Here is a 20,001-nt window from a genome sequence, read left to right on the forward strand (position 1 = left end):
AATGTTTTTAACAGGATTCTTTTGTTTTCCATAAAATTTAGTGCAATTTAAGCTACTCAGTAATTATAATATGTCTTAGACCTATATTTTTATGATATTCTTTACTCAGAAAGAGATTTAAAACTGTTTAATCATGTTACAAAATACACATTGAGGGCCTCCCTGGTGGCGCAGTGGTTGAGAGTCCGCCTGCCGATGCAGGGGATACGGGTTCGTGCCCCGGTCTGGGAGGATCCCATATGCCGCGGAGCGGCTGGGCCCGTGAGCCATGGCCGCTGAGCCTGCGCATCTGGAGCCTGTGCTCCGCAACGGGAGAGGCCACAACAGTGAGAGGCCCGCGTACAGCAAAAAAAAAAAAAAAAAAAAAAAAAAAAAATACACATTGATAATTTAAAATGGTTACACAAGCTGTGTGAATGTATAACAAATACTTTCTAGTGAATTCAAGGTTGAATTATCTGCAATATGAAAACAAGGGGTATCAGTTACTTAAACGTACCAACTATTTAACTTTTATCTTTGTGTTTAGCAGTGTGTCAGATATTTCCCCTCTAAATATTACATAATGAAGCAAATACTGTTTTTACTACAATGGAGCAAAACTGTAAGGCAGAGGCTGCAAGCACATAGAACATAACTGTTTTAGCTATGTGAAAAAAAGTATCTAGTATCAATCAGAGAAAAATTGAGAGAAAAGTTACTGAACGGCTGAAAATATACTAAATGCTAGGAGAAAAATGTTGTTCCATATACTATAAGCCAGACCTTTCTAAATAACTTAGAAACTATATAAATTTTGATATCTTCCTTACACAAGCCAGAGACTAATTAGCTTGAAGAATTTCAAAACTGGTGGAGGGCTTCCCTGGTGGCGTAGTGGTTAAGAATCTGCCTGCCAGTGCAGGAGACATGGGTTCGAGCCCTGATCTGGGAAGATCCCACATGCCACGAAGCATCTAAGCCTGTGTGCCACAACTACTGGGTCTGTGCTCTAGAGCCCGCGAGCCACAACTACTGAGCCCGTGTGCTGCAACTACTGAAGCCTGTGCGCCTAGAGCCTGTGTTCCGCAACAAGAGAAGCCGCGCAGTGAGAAGCACGTGCACTGCAATGAAGAGTAGCCCCCGCTCACCACAACTAGAGAAAGTCCAACAAAGACCCAACGCAGCCAAAATTAAATAAATAAATAAGTTTATTAAAAAAAAAACTGGTAGAAATTTTTTTTAATAATTAGGTTTTCCTTTCACAAGCATATAATATATTATACATTTTTTGTGGTGTTTGATGGTTTTTGGCATTTTAAAAACTAGATGACATATCACCTTCTAGAAATTAGTACACTCTCAGACTTTACGTTAGTTATGCATTTCTAGCTCTAAATGATATATCCATATAAAAACAGATTTCTGATCAATGTGTATGTTTATAATCCTCCAAAATGGCTACATCAAGAGAAAAGAAAAAATAAAGACAAGAAGGACAGGAGGGCTTCCCTGGTGGCACAGTGGTTGAGAATCTGCCTGCTAATGCAGGGGACATGGGTTCGAGCCCTGGTCTGGGAGGATCCCACATGCCGCGGAGCAACTAGGCCCGTGAGCCACAACTACTGAGCCTGTGCGTCTGGAGCCTGTGCTCCGCAACAAGAGAGGCCGCGAGAGTGAGAGGCCTGTGCACGGCGATGACGAGTGGCCCCCGCTTGCCACAACTAGAGAAAGCCCTCGCACAGAAACGAAGACCCAACACAGCAAAAATAAATTAATTAATTAATGTCAGATGCAGGCTTGTGACATCCTCTGTCACATAGGGGAGGACGTAAGTCAGGCACCAGCAGATAAGCAAAAACAAACAAACAAACAAACAAAGACAGGAGTAGGCAGAGGGCTAAAACACAAACATGAAGGATTTTAGGCAAAGTGTGCCATTTGCAGAATTAAACATCAATCCTACTTGGTTAGCATATGCAGGTAGTACTTTATAAGTGCCATTTAAAAAAAAACAGTAAATATTAAATGATACTGATATGTGAGTATATTTCTGACTACCTACTGGCTAATCTTTGCTACTTAGTAAAAGGCTAAATTTGATTATTCAGAAACTTACTACCTAACTTGAAAATTAGCCATGGTGTTTGTTTTTTCTCCATATTATTACAAGATTTTTGGTGTTCACTATTCATCAGCGATCTCTAGTGGAATGGTAGGTAAGGACAAATGTTGAGTATACCCATCACACTTTGCAGGGCATCTTAACTTTGAGGATAAAGGGCAAAACTTTATTTGATGGAAATTTTGCAATTTTGAGTCTTTGGCCTTGATTAGCATGGACAATATAAGTTAACAATATATAATGATTTGAAAAGTCATTCTTCATTTCTAATATAACTTTGAGAAATTAATAATCTGATAGCTATTCTCCACTATTAAACACAGAGCCTTTTTTATCCAAGCAATGCATATGTACTGAAAGTCAGGAAACAGTTTTCTTCCAGATCTACTAATAATGAGGGAGGGCTTCCCTGGTGGCGCAGTGGTTGAGAGTCTGCCTGCTGATGCAGGGGATGCGGGTTCGTGCCCTGGTCCGGGAAGATCCCACATGCCGCGGAGCGGCTGGGCCCGTAAGCCATGGCCACTGAGCCTGCGCGTCCGGAGCCTGTGCTCCGCAACGGGAGAGGCCACAACAGTGAGAGGCCCGCGTACCGCAAAATAATAATAATAATAATAATGAGGGAGAAGATAGATTTCAAAATAGGATATAAAAACTGCACAAAGATGTATGATGTGACATAACTCAGAATACATCAACAATATCAGAGAACTTGCCAGTATTCAAAAACAGGTGCCACACTGTTTCTTACTCTTGCCTACTGTCAAAAAATTGAGACAACTGCCACATTACCTTGTCAGATGAACAGAGTCATCAGGACTCCTCTGAGCCTTTACTGCAGTAGCCTGAGAGGACCTTCTATTCCTTTCCTGTTAGCATCAAAGCCAAACTGAGGTCATACTACACCTCTTCCCTCACAAGAAGGCACAGAACATGCAGCCCAAAAGTCACCCTCAGGACTCAGTACTGAGGATCTGGTAGTGTAAGTATAAAGCAGAGAACATGGCATAGTGCAAACTTAAAAATCTTTAAGATGGGTTCCTAAAATATAGCTCTATATAATAAATTAGAAAAAAATAAGGTGGAGTGTCCTACCTTGCAGATCTTGTACAGAGATTCCTGGCCATCTCCTCCGGTATCTTTAAAGTAATCATGTGCAGGAAATGTACGATGAATATCTCGAGTAATAACACTCTCCTGGGCTGAGTCCTAAAAAAAAAAAAAATAGACTTGGTCATTAATTTAAAATTTCTTAATTATGAAAAATAATGTCAAAAAATTTCAAACAGCACAAAAATAGTATGCTGCCCTCTCCATAAAAAAAAAAAAAAAAAAAAAACTGTCTTCCATCCCAGACCCATAATCTCATTCATCAGAGATAAATACTATCAACAATTTCTTTTGTGTCCTTTCATCCATCTATCTTTAGACTTGTGACTGTGTGTTTATGTGAGGGGAAGGGGAGGGAGGGAAGTTGTATACACACATCTCCATCCTTTGCTTTTTGAAGCACAAATAGAAGAAAACTATCTGCTCTTTTCACTTAATGGGATAACTTAGAATATTCTTGATCAGTACATGCAAATGTATTTTATTCTCTTTAATAGCAACTATTAAAAAGAATGAGGCACACCTGGATATGGACATATCATAATTTATTTAATATTTTCTTATTAATGATTTTTTTGTATTTTTTCTATTTATATCACAAATAATATCCCTAGGAACATTTTTATACATACATGTTCAAGATATATTCCTAGAGGTGGAATTGCTAGGTCAATAAATATGCATTTCCATTGTACCAACACATAATCCAAACAGTGGTAGAGTATGTGTTTCTCCACACCTGCCCCAAACCAAATATTATTTGACTTTTTAATTTCTGACAATCTGATATGTGAAAACTCAGACCATGATCATTTAAAAAATAAAAAATATTATCAATCTTTCATCCCAATGGGTAATTACCCAACTCACTCACTTCAGAAAATAAAAAGCCCTCAAACCAACATATTAAAATGACATATGCTTTAAAGATAAATCTAGAGGTTTTTTGTTTTTTGTTTTTCCAGACAGATTCAAGATCCAAAAGTTCTAAGCCTTATAAAAAATGATTAATCATTCACTTGATTTTATTTTACTTCTGTAAATGTTTTTATCTGTTTAAATGTCAAGAAAATGGGATGGGACTACTTCTACCAACCCCAATAATGAAAACGTTCTGCACAATTAAAGAAGCATCAATGACTACTAATGCAAATTAAAAGTAGTATTTAATGTCTCGCTCCCATAAAGATTTGAACAAATCCCCTCTTTCAGTTAAAATCAAGAAAAGAAAAAAAATGAGTTTTAATACATGAGTTACTTTAATAATGCTATTTCTCTGTCTCTCTCTAGCTGAGAAGTACATAAGAAGGAAGTAGTTGATTAGCTCTAAGTTAAGCCAGTGCCTTCTCTTGCTGCCTTTTTCATTTCAGCTGCTATATCATGCTGGGTGGTAATTAGATCTTATATCACGTAGAGAAAGGATGAAAACTGAAAAGTTCCAAATTTGCTAGCAAACATCAAACATATTACAAATCAGTCCAGAGAAAATTCTGATGGCTTACCGGAATGGAATGCTAAAACCGAGTAAAAATGGAACGTTCAAAAAAATTACCATAACTTAAGTAAAAGGATACCTAGAAAGTTTATATTTATCACAGTAAATATAATTTCTAATGATAAAGAAAACTGGGGTGAGATAGGGGGTTTAGAATACAGTAAATATAAAGGTAATGTATAAAGAGATATATTATGAAATGTATGGTTTATCTGGTCTGTTATGGAGTCTAAGTAGGGGAATCTGGTACCAGGCAGATGAGTTTTCACTGCCCAGGTTTTCTCCAGCAGAAGGGTGCTCTTTCCACACAGTAAGTCTCCACTTACAAACTATTTGGAAAAATAACCAATGAAAAGTTTACTCCTCCCAAGCTGAACTATTTTAGGGGCAAACATGTTGAATGGTTCACAGGATATCTCTTTTTGCACTTTTTGAGATGTTGAGGGAGAGAAATCATTGGACTATATTCCCTAGAAACTGCCTACTCTACTGGCATCATGCTGGGTTTAAATGGTACCAACAGCCTGATTCAGAGAAAGGGAAACTGAGCAAAAGTTTCTAGGAAGTAACTTTGTATAATACTGATTAATTTTTTTCTATGAATACTTGAATCTTCCTTGTTTGTTTTAAAAAATAAAGGGGCAAAATCAAATGAAAATAAAAATCATAAACTTTTCTGTACTTAGTAAACTTTCCTTTCCTATGATTACTTTTAAGTGCTTTCTACATATGTGTGTTTCTAGAGTTTTCTTCCTGGATATTGCTCTCAGTTGGCTAAGGGAATAATTTCTGGAACTTCACTTTATTAACTAAATAAGCTATTTTGCTACATTATTCACTGATCCCTTTCATATAAGTGAAGGTTAAGAGGTACACTAGAGTCTTACAAATAGACTAATATGAATGAAATGGCACGCTAGATTAGAGAAAATAATCGTGTTTTCAAAGCAAAAGCTAAAGTTAAACATCTCCCAATTACCCATACTGCTGAGAATAGGAACAGTATATATTCAGGAGTCCAAATCTAATCCCCCAAATTTACTCACTCAATCATTAAAATATTTGAGTCAGGGAGTCACTAAACCTAACGTTGTAAAAGGAAGACAAAATCATTTTCCTCTTCAATATTCATTCCTTTTTTCTTTTTTTAAAGACTTATTCCAATGATAGCTGTCAACTTTTACAAGAAATAAAATGAACAGAGAAGGACAAAAAAGAAATCAAATAATTCACCATCCAAATATCTGGAGTTAAAAAGTTTCATGTGAAAACCTTTTTTAAAATATAGCTAAAAACATTTCCTAGCACAACCAAAACTGATACGAGGTCATTTTCTTGGAAGGTCCCCATAACTAGTCTCCTTAAGTCCTGACAGTTATCCTCAGAATGAGAAGAGGGAAGAATTCACTCTTTCATGGACAGCTAATTCACCAATATCTAGAGACTCACAACTTCACCCACAATTTACTTCCCAGTAGATGCGTCTCCCATTCTGATCCTCAGTCCAATATGGTGGTTTAGTCGCTCTGGAGCCAGACAAACTCATGGGTTCGATTTCCGGCTACTTCACTTAACACCTATAGGATCTCAGACAAGTTATTTAATCTCATTAAACTCAGTTTCCTCATCTGTAAAGTGGGATGGTAATACCAAATTCATGTTGTTTAGAATAAGATAACGTGTGTAAAGTGCTTAGCACACTGCCTAGTATAAATTGAATGCTCATTAAATAAATAAATAAAAATTATTATTATTCGCCCTTTTATATATTTTTTTACATCTTTATTGGCGTATAATTGCTTTACAATGGTGTGTTCGTTTCTGCTTTATAATAAAGTGAATCAGTTATACATATACATATGTTCCCATATCTCTTCCCTCTTGCATCTTCCTCCCTTCCATCCTCCCTATCCCACCCCTCTAGGTGGTCACAAAGCACCAGGCTGATCTCCCTGTGCTATGTGGCTGCTTCCTACTAGCTATTTATTTTACGTTTGGTAGTGTATATATGTCCATGCCACTCTCTCGCTTTGTCACAGCTTACCCTTCCCCCTCCCCATATCCTCAAGTCCATTCTCAAGTAGGTCTGTGTCTTTATTCCTGTCTTACCCCTAGGTTCTTCATCACATTTTTTTTCTTAAATTCCATATATATGTGTTAGCATATGGTATTTGTCTTTCTCCTTCTGACTTACTTCACTCTGTATGACAGACTCTAGGTCCATCCACCTCATTACAAATAGCTCAATTTCGTTGCTTTTTATGGCTGAGTAATATTCCATTGTATATATGTGCCACATCTTCTTTATCCATTCATCCGATGATGGACACTTAGGTTGTTTCCATCTCTGGGCTACTGTAAATATAGAGCTGCAATGAACATTTTGGTACATGACTCTTTTTGAATTATGGTTTTCTCAGGGTATATGCCCAGTAGTGGGATTGCTGGGTCATATGGTAGTTCTATTTGTAGTTTTTGAAGGAACCTCCATACTGTTCTCCATAGTGGCTGTACCAATTCACATTCCCACCAGCAGTGCAAGAGTGTTCCCTTTTCTCCACACTCTCTCCAGCATTTATTGTTTCTAGATTTTTTGGTGATGGCCATTCTGACTGCTGTGAGATGATATCTCATTGTAGTTTTGATTTGCATTTCTCTAATGATTAATGATGTTGAGCGTTCTTTCATGTGTTTGTTGGCAGTCTGTATATCTTCTCTGGAGAAATGTCTATTTAGGTCGTCTGCCCATTTTTGGATTGGGTTGTTTGTTTTTTTGTTATTGAGCTGCATGAGCTACTTGTAAATTTTGGAGATTAATCCTTTGTCAGTTGCTTCATTTGCAAATATTTTCTCCCATTCTGAGGGTTGTCTTTTGGTCTTGTTTATGGTTTCCTTTGCTGTGCAAAAACTTTTAAGTTTCATTAGGTCCCATTTGTTTATTTTTGTTTTTATTTCCATTTCTCTAGGAGGTGGGTCCAAAAGGATCTTGCTGTGATTTATGTCACAGAATGTTCTGCCTGTGTTTTCCTCTAAGAGTTTGATAGTTTCTGGCCTTACATTTAGGTCTTTAATCCATTTTGTGCTTATTTTTGTGTATGGTGTTAGGGAGTGATCTAATCTCATACTTTTACATGTATCTGTCCAGTTTTCCCAGCACCACTTATTGAAGAGGCTGTCTTTTCTCCACTGTACATTCCTGCCTCCTTTATCAAAGATAAGGTGATCATATTTGCGTGGGTTTATCTCTGGGCTTTCTATCCTGTTCCATTGATCTATATTTCAGTTTTTGTGCCAGTACCATACTGTCTTGATTACTGTAGCTTTGTAGTATAGTCTGAAGTCAGGGAGCCTGATTCCTCCAGCTCCGTTTTTTGTTCTCAAGATTGCTTTGGCTATTCGGGGTCTTTTGTGTTTCCTTACAAATTGTGAAATTTTTTGTTCTAGTTCTGTGAAAAATGCCAGTGGTAGTTTGATAGGGATTGCATTGAATCTGTAGATTGCTTTGGATAGTAGAGTCATTTTCACAATGTTGATTCTTCCAATCCAAGAACATGGTATATCTCTCCATCTATTTGTATCATCTTTAATTTCTTTCATCAGTGTCTTATAATTTTCTGCATACAGGTCTTTGTCTCCTTAGGTAGGTTTATTCCTAGATATTTTAATTAAGAATCACATTTAATTGTTTAAAAATTTTGGTGAATGTATATTTTAGACATCCATCTGTATTTGTACACTTTAAATAATGAAATAAACCACTGTTTTTCTTTGGATATCATGAACGTTATGATTACGAAACCAATACCCTTTGAGCTTTCAGCATGATGATACATTAATGCATACACACCCTCTTCTGAATTTTCTATCATGTATCTTATGTGTCTGAAATTATCCTTGTTTCTATGAATCCATGAAAAAAAGCAAAAGTGAACAATTATTTGGATAAATTGATGTTTTCATCAACTGATATACACTCTGGCCCCAGCCTTGCATATATTCATGCAAGAAAGGAAGATGTACACAAATATACCCAGAAAAAAGACTGGGAAGGACAGGGTATGGTAAAAGCTAAATTTGTCAGAACAGCTACCATTTTCATTCATTACTTTAGAATTCAGCTTCTGAGGATCAGAGAAGGGTTGAAGTCATGGTTAGGGACAGAACAAATGCCACTGCCACTATTGCATGGCTCCCTTCTGGACCATCACCATCAAGAAAGTAACTATGGGCAAAGTCCTTGAGATCATCTTCTATCTTGCCTAAGGAGGCGTCAGGTTGGGCCACATATAAAAGCTGACCAGAAGCAGGCAGTAGTAGTGAGAGGTTTAGAAGAAAGTCTTTAAAGTTGAGTTTTATCATCCACCCAGACACACACCCCTGACACTACCATCACGCAGAAATGAAATTTCTATTTAGTTTATCTTCAAGGATTTTCTTTAATTTCCAAACTGCTAAGTCATAAGTCAAAACTTATCTTAAAAAATACATCAATCCCTAGTGTGATAAAATCCATGGCCCAACAGAGGATATAATTCAGCTTGTTGAAGATCAGTTTAAAACCAGCTCTAAGAGGTATGATAAGTATCTCGATTAACTTTTGATCATTTTAAGTGGAGACAATTTATAGCCTGTTATCAAGAGTATTACATGAGCTGTTCTTCCAGTATAATGTATATACCCTGACATCTTTGTAATCCTCTTAATTCCTATTTGAAGAGAATCATCACTTGCTTGCTGTGAGAAAGAAATGAATACAGCATTGAAGTGTCAACAAGTATTAGGAAGACAGGTTTGGATGACCATACCTTATTATTTCTTAGGAAACAATTTCTAGGCTGTCAACAACTGGAAAGGTATTTCAATGAGGATGAGTGTTTTCACATGTGACCTTAGCACCAGATGAAGTATAAAAGTAATGTCCTGATAAACAAACTCCTTTGGCTGTACCCTGATTTGCTACATTTTTACAACGACAGCATCTTTTCTTATTAATCCCCATTTTCAAATCCAAACTATAACTGCATTTTCACTTTTCATCTACTACAAAATCATTTCAACTTTGTAAGTATCATGTCAACTTGTTAATGTCATTAGAAATGCCAATGGAGACCATGCGTAGCCACAATCAGTCAGCAGATAAATGATTCAGAGCTTTGAAAAAACTTGACCTTAAAACGTGTCTGCTATTCTTACTCCACAGGGATCCTCCTTTAGTTCTATGTTGGAGCTAGATCTATGGTAAAACATCACAAACTAGTCAGCTTACATGTCCCTGAAAGCAGATGGGTTTGCAGTGGTGGGTCTGATTTATTTGCCTTGATGTTTGCCAAAAATCCAAAGAGGCAGAGATGAAAGGAGAAAACACAAAAGTTCATTCTAGTTTCAAACATGCTACTTAAATCACGAGCTAGAAACAGTAACACAGAAAGGTTGGATCATTGCCAGCCTTCTTTCCTTGAATATGGGGCAGGGGATATCTCAGCATAAGCAGGGTAATATGGAAGCAAAGAAATAAACGACAACTAAATCATATTGTTAGCAAGCTGCTGCCTCGGCATTGTACACATGTGCTGCCAAATGTCTCAGAATCAAAGCCTGAGAAAAAGGTCAAAAATATAATCCATATTCTGCCTTCACCTAGAAAGAAATCTCTTAGCAGGGAGTAGCAACAATGAGAACAAAGGGCAGGGGGGAAGAGAATAGAGAGGAGAGGAAGGAGTGTCTTCATAAGACCAGTCAATATTCATGATGAATACCTTAATCTTGAAGTAAGTGCTGGGACTGCAGTGGGAAGTATGTGAATAGAATAAAGCAATTCTTTGGAACTAGAAGACTAAGAAGCATTGCAGCCTATGAGCACAGCCTGGATTTCCCAGAGATCCTATGGAATCTAGGTCAGACACCTCTCGATGATATGTGGGGTTACTTTTAGACTCCAAATGCATCTATAGCCATATTTGGATATGTCCTCATTCCCAGGGTTGCTGACCACTCATTCTCCCAAAATAAAGGTTCAACTGGGGTACTTGACAGTCTTGGAAACTCGTATCAACAGGCAATGATAAACTCTGCAACTCCTGTTAAAATGAAGCACAATAACTGAACTCCATGCTATTATTTTCCAAAGTTAGATGTATTTCTGACTTTGTATTATTTTAAAATTATTAATTATAATTTTTATCAAAACAGCCCTTTAAACCCTTTTAAAATAAATAAAAATTTTAAGTGCTACATATTTACTAACCATTGTGTAAAAATAACACTCTTTCATTTTTTCCATAAAACTTTAAAGAATGCTTCTGATAACCAGCATTTGATAAACATGCTTATTTTTGCCTAATCATTACATTTTATAATTTTATTAACTTTGACCATGTATACACTATTGTTTTTATAGGTTGAATATTTTTTAATAATTTATAAAACATTCTACCATTCCTTCAATCATTTTAGATGCTTCTCTTTGAAACTCTTTGAGCTCAATTAACCTTCTTGAATTGAATGACATAAAAATTGAGTGTACATAAAAAATTAAGCTTTCTATTTGCTGCATAGTTCAAATTTGTTCACATATTCAACACATACTTTTCTGAGTACCTACTAAGAATCAGACACTATTTTAGGTGCAGAGGATATAATTGTTAGCAAGCCAATGTCCCTCCCCTATGGACTTTATGTTCTAGTAGTTGAGGAAAAAGACATAAAAAGCATGTATATAATATTGGTTAGTGAAACGTACTGTAAAAAAATAAAACAATAAAGATATAGTGAGGAATAGGATGATATTTCAGGTAGATTGGGTTTGCTTCTCTCAGTTAGTGTTCAAATATTTAGAGAAAAAGCATTACAGGCAAAGGTTCAGAAAGCATGAGCAAAAGCCCTGAGGTGGGAGCAGGATGGCAATATTTCTCTGGACATTTTCCAGCATTTTGCTGACCTTTATGCTTGCAGATGCCTTCAATGAATTGCTAAAAATAACTCTGACACTCTCTTGGATTAACATGGTTACCTCAGAAATTTGTTAGTATAAATTAGATTATTTTTACAAGATGTTTTAGCTCTTATATTTGAACAATGTGTTCCTAGTTGCACCTGTCTGTATGAAAGCTTACTATTCAAATATTTATCTAACACTTACCATGTGCAAGACATTGTACTAAGATCCTGTACTACAGGATCAAAAAGGCATGAGATATAGTCCATAATGTTCCTAACTTGCAAGAGGTTAAGATCTACTTGTAAAGACAAAATATCAATGGAAGGAACCATATGCCAACAGCCAAACAAATGATATATGAGTAATGTTAGCTACAGGAATTCAGTAAAGAAAGTGATTATCGAAAGGTTCAAGTGGTGAAAGTGGGCTTCCACAGGAGATGGGGCCTGGGCTGAGCACTGTAGACAAGATGGGCTCAACAAAATTGAAAGATCTCAAGAGAATACAAGTGTGGTGTGAGCAGAGGCTCCAAAGCAGGGAAGCACTTGGCATGCCCAGGAAATATAATTCTAATTGACTATAGAAGGAAATTTATAAAGGGCAAGTTGAGTGGGATCTAGAATATGGAAATGTAATCTTGAATGAAGACGTTTTAATCCTGCAGACAACAAGGAGTCATTTCATCTGCCATGATCTTTGTAGTCACAGATTTGTGAACTATTGTTTCAGTTGGGCCTCATCTGCTTTTATTATCTGAAAGAATTGTGTGTAGTGAAGACTCAGCCTTACCCAAAAAGAACTGGCTTTTGCCATTGGCTTCTAGGAGGTGATCTCTAGGCCCTTGCAAGTGTAATAGGAGGTCTTTGTTTGCATGTGGGCCTTGACCACTCAACAGCCTAACAATGTGACTTACCATGGGGCTTCGGGGCATGCAGTATTAGTTCTACCTATGGAGAGGCTGGAGACTAAAGGTTAGTCATGTGAGCAGTACATGAATAAGCCCCTGTGAAAACTCTGAACAAGACTCAAGTGAGCCTCCCTATCTGGCAATACTCCACGCATATCGTCACACACTGATGTCAGGAAAGCTACATTGTCCAAGACTCCGTGGGGAAAGGACGAAGGAAGAGCCATGCTTGGTACTTCTCCTGGACTCTGTCCAATGTGCTTCATCCCCTGGCAGGCATTAATCTGTATCCTGCAGCTGTACTACAATGTCACCATGAGTATTACAGCTTTCATTGAGTTCTGGGAGTGCTTCTAGTGAATTACTGAACCTCAGGGTGATTTTGGTAACAACTTGACACAACTAGTGTTAGAAGTAAGGGCAATCTTGTGTGGACTATGCTCCCTCTCTAACTTTGAAATTGGTTAAATTCTAACAAGTTGGCCATCAACAAATATGAAGTTTTTCATTGTGGTATTCCCACCAGTAAATTTTCTCTATTCAAAGATATCTATCATTGCATCTGTCTTTGACAAAATACTATTCACAATAAAATAGTCCTCCAATACCATGTTAATTCAGATGACCTTTTAATGTAGAACCTCAAACGTTAAAAATGTTGGACCACCATTGACCATTGGCCATCTGTTCAATGAGCTCCTCAAAAATCTATATGTAATCAGTAAAGACCATTAAATTAAAAGTAGGTCACACAACTGCTGATATGATCCTCTCATTAACTTGCATCAAGGATCATCTGGAACTTGGGCTTCCCTGGTGGCGCAGTGGTTGAGAGTCCGCCTGCCAATGCAGGGGACATGGGTTCGTGCCCCGATCCCGGAAGATCCCACATGCCGCGGAGCGGCTGGGCCCGCGAGCCATGGCCGCGGAGCCTGTGTGTCCGGAGCCTGTGCTCCGCAACGGGAGAGGCCACAGCAGTGAGAGGCCCACGTACAGCAAAAAAAAAAATTAAAAAATTAAAAAAAATTAAAAAAAATAAAAAAGGATCATCTGGAACTTAAAGGAGAGTGAGTGTAAGTAAACAATAACTACACCCCCCAAGTAAATGTCAATAATATGTATATTTTAAAAATCCTTTAGGATCAATGAAGTTACTCTATAGTGGGATGTGGGTTTTGAAAAATCCAATTAATTTTTATATCAAGTCAGGTTACATAAAATTGCCATTTTACTCCTTTTTGTAACAGTACATGTTTCCATTAATATAAGTTTTTACTCACATAGGAGTAGGAGATGCACTGATCAGCATAAGAACAATAACAAAAGAAATAGGAAGGGCTAAGAACAGAAGGATTTGTTCCTGAGAGACTATAATAGTTCTAGTTCTCAATTATAAAGGTCATTTCAATAAATTAAATATTCGGGCTTCCCTGGTGGCGCAGTGGTTAAGAATCTGCCTGCCAATGCAGGGCACACGGGTTTGTGCCCTAGTCCGGGAGGATCCCACATGCCGCGGAGCGGCTGGGCCCGTGAGCCATGGCCACTGAGCCTGCGCATCCGGAGCCTGTGCTCCGCAACGGGAGAGGCCAAAACAGTGAGAGGCCCGCGTACCGCAAAAAAATAAATAAATAAATTAATTAATTAATTAAATATTCTAATTTAATATAGAAAGTGTACAATGAGGTATTTTTTGTTTTACAATATTTCAACTTTCTTTTTGATACTCTACTTTGTTCATAATTCTCTATCCAAGAGGGTCAATTTCTGTTTCTCCAACAGACTTCTCTGGAAGTAGTAGCAATCTTTTTGCAAGAGGGCACATTTGAAATCTGATTAATCCTTTTTGGAATAAAGCCAAATAATGAGTAGAAACCTAAAGATTTTTATTCTGCACTGTTTTTCTCTATATGGACTCAGAAATGAGCATTACTATTCTAAGACTTAGAGGATCTAGGTAAATATATTCCAGCTCTTTGACACAGTATATTCCTTTTTTAGTTTCTTTGCTGATTCCTCCTCTGCCTACTCCTTATCTGATGGTGTTACATCCTTAGCATTGTTCTGTGCTCACTCTTCATGCTCTCCCCAGGAAATCACATCCACTCCTGTAACTTCAACTACCATCTGTCTTCTCTCTCCTGGATCTTTACTAAAGTAGATGCCAAACCTTACTGATTATCAGAATCATCTGAAAATTTATTTCTGAACCCAAATCCCCAGATTTCACCTAGATTTAATCTACCAAATTCTCTATAGTACTTCCAGGCAATCTGTATTTTTTACAAAGATCTATGCAGCCTTGAGTAAAAGTTCACAAATTGTTACTTGGGAACTACTGGTCTAACAGACCTACCACTCCACATCTAAAACTTAACAAGTCAAAAATTCAATTCAGAATTTCCTATATTCTAATTCTCAGCAGAGTGAACTTCCATGTCTGAGCTGACATACAAAGAGTTATTCTAGGAGTCTTCTCCCTTTTCCTCTCTTAATCAGTTTGTCCTTTGGTCTTCTACTCTGCTTTTTTAATTAACTGGTACCCGTGTCTGACTATCCCCACTTGATTGCCACCCCCAGGTAGACTACAATCAGTTCTTATTTATCTTTGTTTCCCTTGCAGCCTGAGACTTTAGTAGGTGCTTCATAAATGGGTGCTGAATAAATCAGAATAAGTGAAGCAGGCATGGAAAGTATGTATGTATTCCCTATGATGAAGAGACTCAAGTTTTATAATTTTTACTTTGAGTTTTCAATTCTCTTCTAACCTCATTTAGTCAAGAACAGTGACAAAAGGAAATAATTTGCACCAAAACCAAAGATGATGACAAGGAGTCATAGACTTCCAAATCAAGATTTCACAGCAAAATGCATACCAAAATGTTCTTGCTCCTAATACCAAAGAAGACACATGAAAATAATTACAGACATTATATAAACTACAAAAAATCAAAATGGGTCTCTATCTTAAAATAGAAATTAGAAATTCTACCACTATTGGAATTGCCAAAAACCATCATTACAGAAAGCTGTTTGGAGTTTTCTCACTGAATTTGACATCATTTTATATGAAAAGCCATAAAAGATAAAGACACACTCAAGTGCTGCCTTTTTTTAAAAATTAGTCTTTTTACTTTAAAAGTGAGAGAGACGAATCACATAATTAACATGTTTAAAACCCTGCTAGAAGCAAATTACATTAAATATTATGTTTTAGAAATGTGAAGTATCTTTCATAGTTTACATGTTAACTCTTTCTCAATAAAATAGCTTGAAGTAGGGGCTTCCCTGGTGGTGCAGTGGTTGAGAGTCCGCCTGCCAATGCAGGAGACGCGGGTTCGCGCCCCAGTCCTGGGAAGATCCCACATGCTGTGGAGTGGCTGGGCCCATGAGCCATGGCCGCTAAGCCTGCACGTCTGGAGCCTGTGCTCCGCAATGGGAGAGGCCACAACAGTGAAAGGCCCGTGTACCGCAAAAAAAAAAAAAAAAAAAATAGCTTGAAGTAGTAGATTGAGATCAAGGTTAGGTAAGAATCAGGAAATTTTTTCCTATTCATTGTACTTCTGGATTATAGTACTTAGTCGGTTCAGGTTCTTTATTAGTCTTAATACCATATTAAATCAAAGGAAGATACAGATGGTACGTAGGTACAATTTATAAGTAGTTCACAATATGAAAATAACTAATATTACTGTTCAGAGAAACCAAGCATTATTTAGGTCAGCTAGGACGTATGTCCTTTTCGGGCACCATCACCATAGTTCAGGATATTATCACTTTAGGCTTAGGCTCTTTCAATGGCCTCTAAATCGTCCCAGAGATTTTCTCTCTTTCAATCAGGCTGCACAGTACTTTCAGGTTAATCTACCTAAAACGCTGTTTTGTTGTTGTTGCTGTTGTTTTTCTACAGTATCACAAATGTTTTACTATTATTTTTGGTAATACATAGTTTTTTTTAATTGAAGTATAGTTGATTTACAATGTTGTATTAGTTTCAGGCATATAGCAAAGTGATTCAGTTATACAAATATATATATATTCTTTTTCAGATTCTTTTCTATTATAGGTTATTAATAGATATTGAATATAGTCCCCTGTGCTATACAGTAGGTCCTTGTTGTTTATCTATTTTACATATTTTAGTGATAAGGCAATGTTTTGCTCCTGGGTAGCATTCAAATCCATCTACAGTATGGTCCCACCTGCTATCCTCAAATAGAAAAAAATCCTTATCCATTCCATCTGAATCACATCCCATTCCACATAGTTTCACTGTTCTTTCAAATTTTAATGTTTTTGTGCACTTTCCTCTGTCTTGGATGACCCTACCTCCCACATTTTCCCCTACTGAAATCCTGTCCATTTATAAAGGCTCATATCAGACTTCTTCCATGGTAAGGTCCTAATGATCCAAAGTGAAAATAGTATCTTCTTCCTTTATGCTCTTATAATACCAACTTGTATATACTTATATAAAACTTATTATATATTGCCTAGGGGTAAGACATATTTTACCTCCACTAAGCTCCTGGCTCCTAGAGATGGTGTCTTATAGTAACTCATGTAGTACTCTATGTAGTAGGAGCTAAACAGAAATACTTGTGGAATAAGTGATTCTATGAAAGGAGAAAATGGTCAACCAAAGCAGAAAGGCAGAGAATAAAGGAAGAGCTTGTGTTTCTAGTTAAGTAAAGGGTAGGTCATGCCCCACACTGAGCCACAAATGAAAGCTAGGTTGGGGCAAATTTCCTGTGCTTGGTCATTCACATCTGCCCTGTGAAATGCTTTGAGCAGGCTCCTTGGGGACAAGGATTATAAAAACCATCATAAGGCAGAATGTTATCTGTCATAGCCAATGCCACGGTTAACATTTTCACCCACAAAAAACATAGTCTCATTTTCAAAACCCTGCTTTGCTAGGGGATACTTGGAAGTAACTATGGACCAAGTTATCACATTTTAGTTCATAGTTCTAACTGCCTGATATACAGAAAAGAATCAAAGATGCCTTTACACAGATTTATCATAATCATCAGAAAGCACACATTTTACCTAAATCTATCTTCAACCTAGCATAGGCTGAAATGCTTTATGAAGATGATGTAATGCTGCAATTATCTAAGGAGCCACTGAAAGCAGTGCTCTTCCAAGTTGGTATTTCATGCTATAGCTGTGATAATGTGTTCAAAATCACAATAGTAAATAACACAGCCCTGAAACACGATAGCATGAGCCAGACAACCTAGGATAGCATGAGCCAGAAAACCTGTCACAAACGTAGCAAATCTGAGAGCCACAGAGAGGGGAAAGGATTTTGATTCTTTAAACAACAAAGATATAGCACTCTGACCCTGAGTATCAGTCAAGAGGACACCTCCGCTTTTGCCACTAGAGGAATACCTGCAACTCCTAAAAGTAAGGAAAGAGATGGAGATGGGATGGGCTAAGTGAGGCAAAAAAGTGCTCTGGCTTTAACCCTGAACACAGGTATAGCAATACCACTATGTCATTACCCCTAGGGAGATCAAGGCCATGTGGGCAAAGTTGGGGTGGGGGGGAAAGAATGACATTGGAGGGGAGGAGGGCTCAACAATATTTCATGAGTAGAACTCCTGACTTGTTAGCTTTTTGTTTGCATTTTACTGAATGATTTAAGTAGGGCAACTACTACGAAAATCAGTGCCCTATAAAGAAAATGTATTCAATTCAATGTGCTCAGCTATAATGTGAGCTTTAGTTGTCTTAAAATTTCATAATTCCACAAGGGTCAGAAACTACTGTGCTTTGCCCCAGGTTTAGGGTTCCCAGATAAAATATAGGATACCCAGTTCAACTGCATGGGATTTAATATTGCATAGGACTTACTTGTTTATATTAAAAAATTATTTTTTTGTTTATCTGAAATTTGAATTTAAGTAGGTGTGCTGTATTTTTATTTTTGCTAAATTGGTCAGTCTTATCAGATTACTATTATCACAGTATAGGGAAAGTCAATTCCTGAGTACTCTTCATATATCATTTTGTTCAAGTTGCTTTGGTCTAAAAGGTACCATATTTGATATAAACTAGTCACATTTGACTTCTCAAGAAAGCTGTGTTAAATTTACTTAAAAATTGAGCAAATATTGTTTAAAAGCCACAGAAACTGTTTTGAATAGAATCAGAAAGATCTGTTCTAAACTACAAAAGACTGAGAGGAAAATGAGGACATCTAGATAACAATGGACAGACACCATTATTAGTAAGAATACCAAGCCTGTGAGGCACAGAAAAACTGAATTGATGACCTGGAAAATAAGATCAAATTAAGATATAGCAGACTGATCTGAGGTCCCCACAGACATGAAGGCAGGGAACAGATAAAGATTCCTCCCAGTGAATAGAAGACAAAGATGCTGAGAATGTTTACTTAGTCAACATTGTCTCTCCTCTGTTCAAATGCCAAATAAAGACCAATCAATTAACATATGAAAAGCTTTTCTGGTCTAAGAAGAAAGTGGCTTCAAAATTAGCAGAATGACATAAAACTACACCTGAGTTTTTAGTACTGTACTATGCCTTACCAAAGGATGATTTATTGCCCTGGTATTTACATTGCAAATATTGATATGAAGAAGTATTAAGGCATAACTTGAAAGACTTGGTGGGTATGATGGCCTGGGGACAAGCAACCTTCACATACAACTCCAATCCAGGAAAAATTAAAATTTATGGGTTGCATATTTTAAATGATCTTTTTAATTAAAAAGTTGAAGTAAATAAATATTAGAATCCATTTCTTAAATATTCTTAATTATTTTTCTGAATGGTTTTAAAATTCCTAATTGAAATTTCATAGACCAAGTAACTATAGTATCTGATTATAATATATACCTTTGAACCAATTGTTACTCTTTAATTATATTGTAAATTAATTGAAAAATGTGATTTTTCTTCTCATATACTCATTAAAAGAGAATTTCCAATTGAAAACAAATTAAACAGAAACTTCTTTAATAAAACACACACACACAAATCCACTTCCTTTCAAACAATTTTCATCAGCTACTTTTATCCTTTTGGCTGCAACCAACTAACCACAGCAGGAGTTTAGCTCCCAAGGCTCAGAGAGTGACAGCCTACCATCCCAGCCCCTACCAGCCCCTAATGGGGCTGGACTCACTAAGGCTTTGACAGTCTCTGAAGGTAAACCACACAGACTGTGACTAGGTGAAACAGGGGCACTGAAAATGAGGAACACAATTATTTTGGAAGTACTTGATATTTCAATCAAAAACAAAACCCCTGAGACAGTCAAAATGGGAAAAAGCTGAACTTTGCTGAACTTCCTTAAAATTGCTTCACAGAATATCCTCAGCAAATCCATTGCCTCTGGGCCTAGTATTCCCAGCCCATCCAACAAGACCATCTGTCCTCACCTCTAATTGAGCAAACTTGACTGATTTTCTTTTATG

At 37.0% G+C, this 20,001-nt stretch overlaps 1 protein-coding gene across 3 annotated transcripts in view; it reads right to left on the reverse strand.

Annotated features, from left to right (window-relative positions):
• The window catches only part of RABGAP1L (RAB GTPase activating protein 1 like), a 689,539-nt gene that overhangs the window by 290,838 nt on the left and 378,700 nt on the right, over nt 1-20,001 (reverse strand). For all 3 annotated transcript variants that reach the window (XM_082612933.1, XM_082612934.1, XM_082612935.1), the window contains exon 14: nt 3,197-3,310. In XM_082612933.1, coding sequence (XP_082469059.1) covers nt 3,197-3,310 — 114 coding nt within the window. The remainder of the gene's footprint in view (nt 1-3,196; nt 3,311-20,001) is intronic.

The sequence above is a fragment of the Mesoplodon mirus genome (genome assembly GCF_964341445.2).
Source record: "Mesoplodon mirus genome assembly, chromosome: 3".
NCBI classification, from domain to species: domain Eukaryota; kingdom Metazoa; phylum Chordata; class Mammalia; order Artiodactyla; family Ziphiidae; genus Mesoplodon; species Mesoplodon mirus.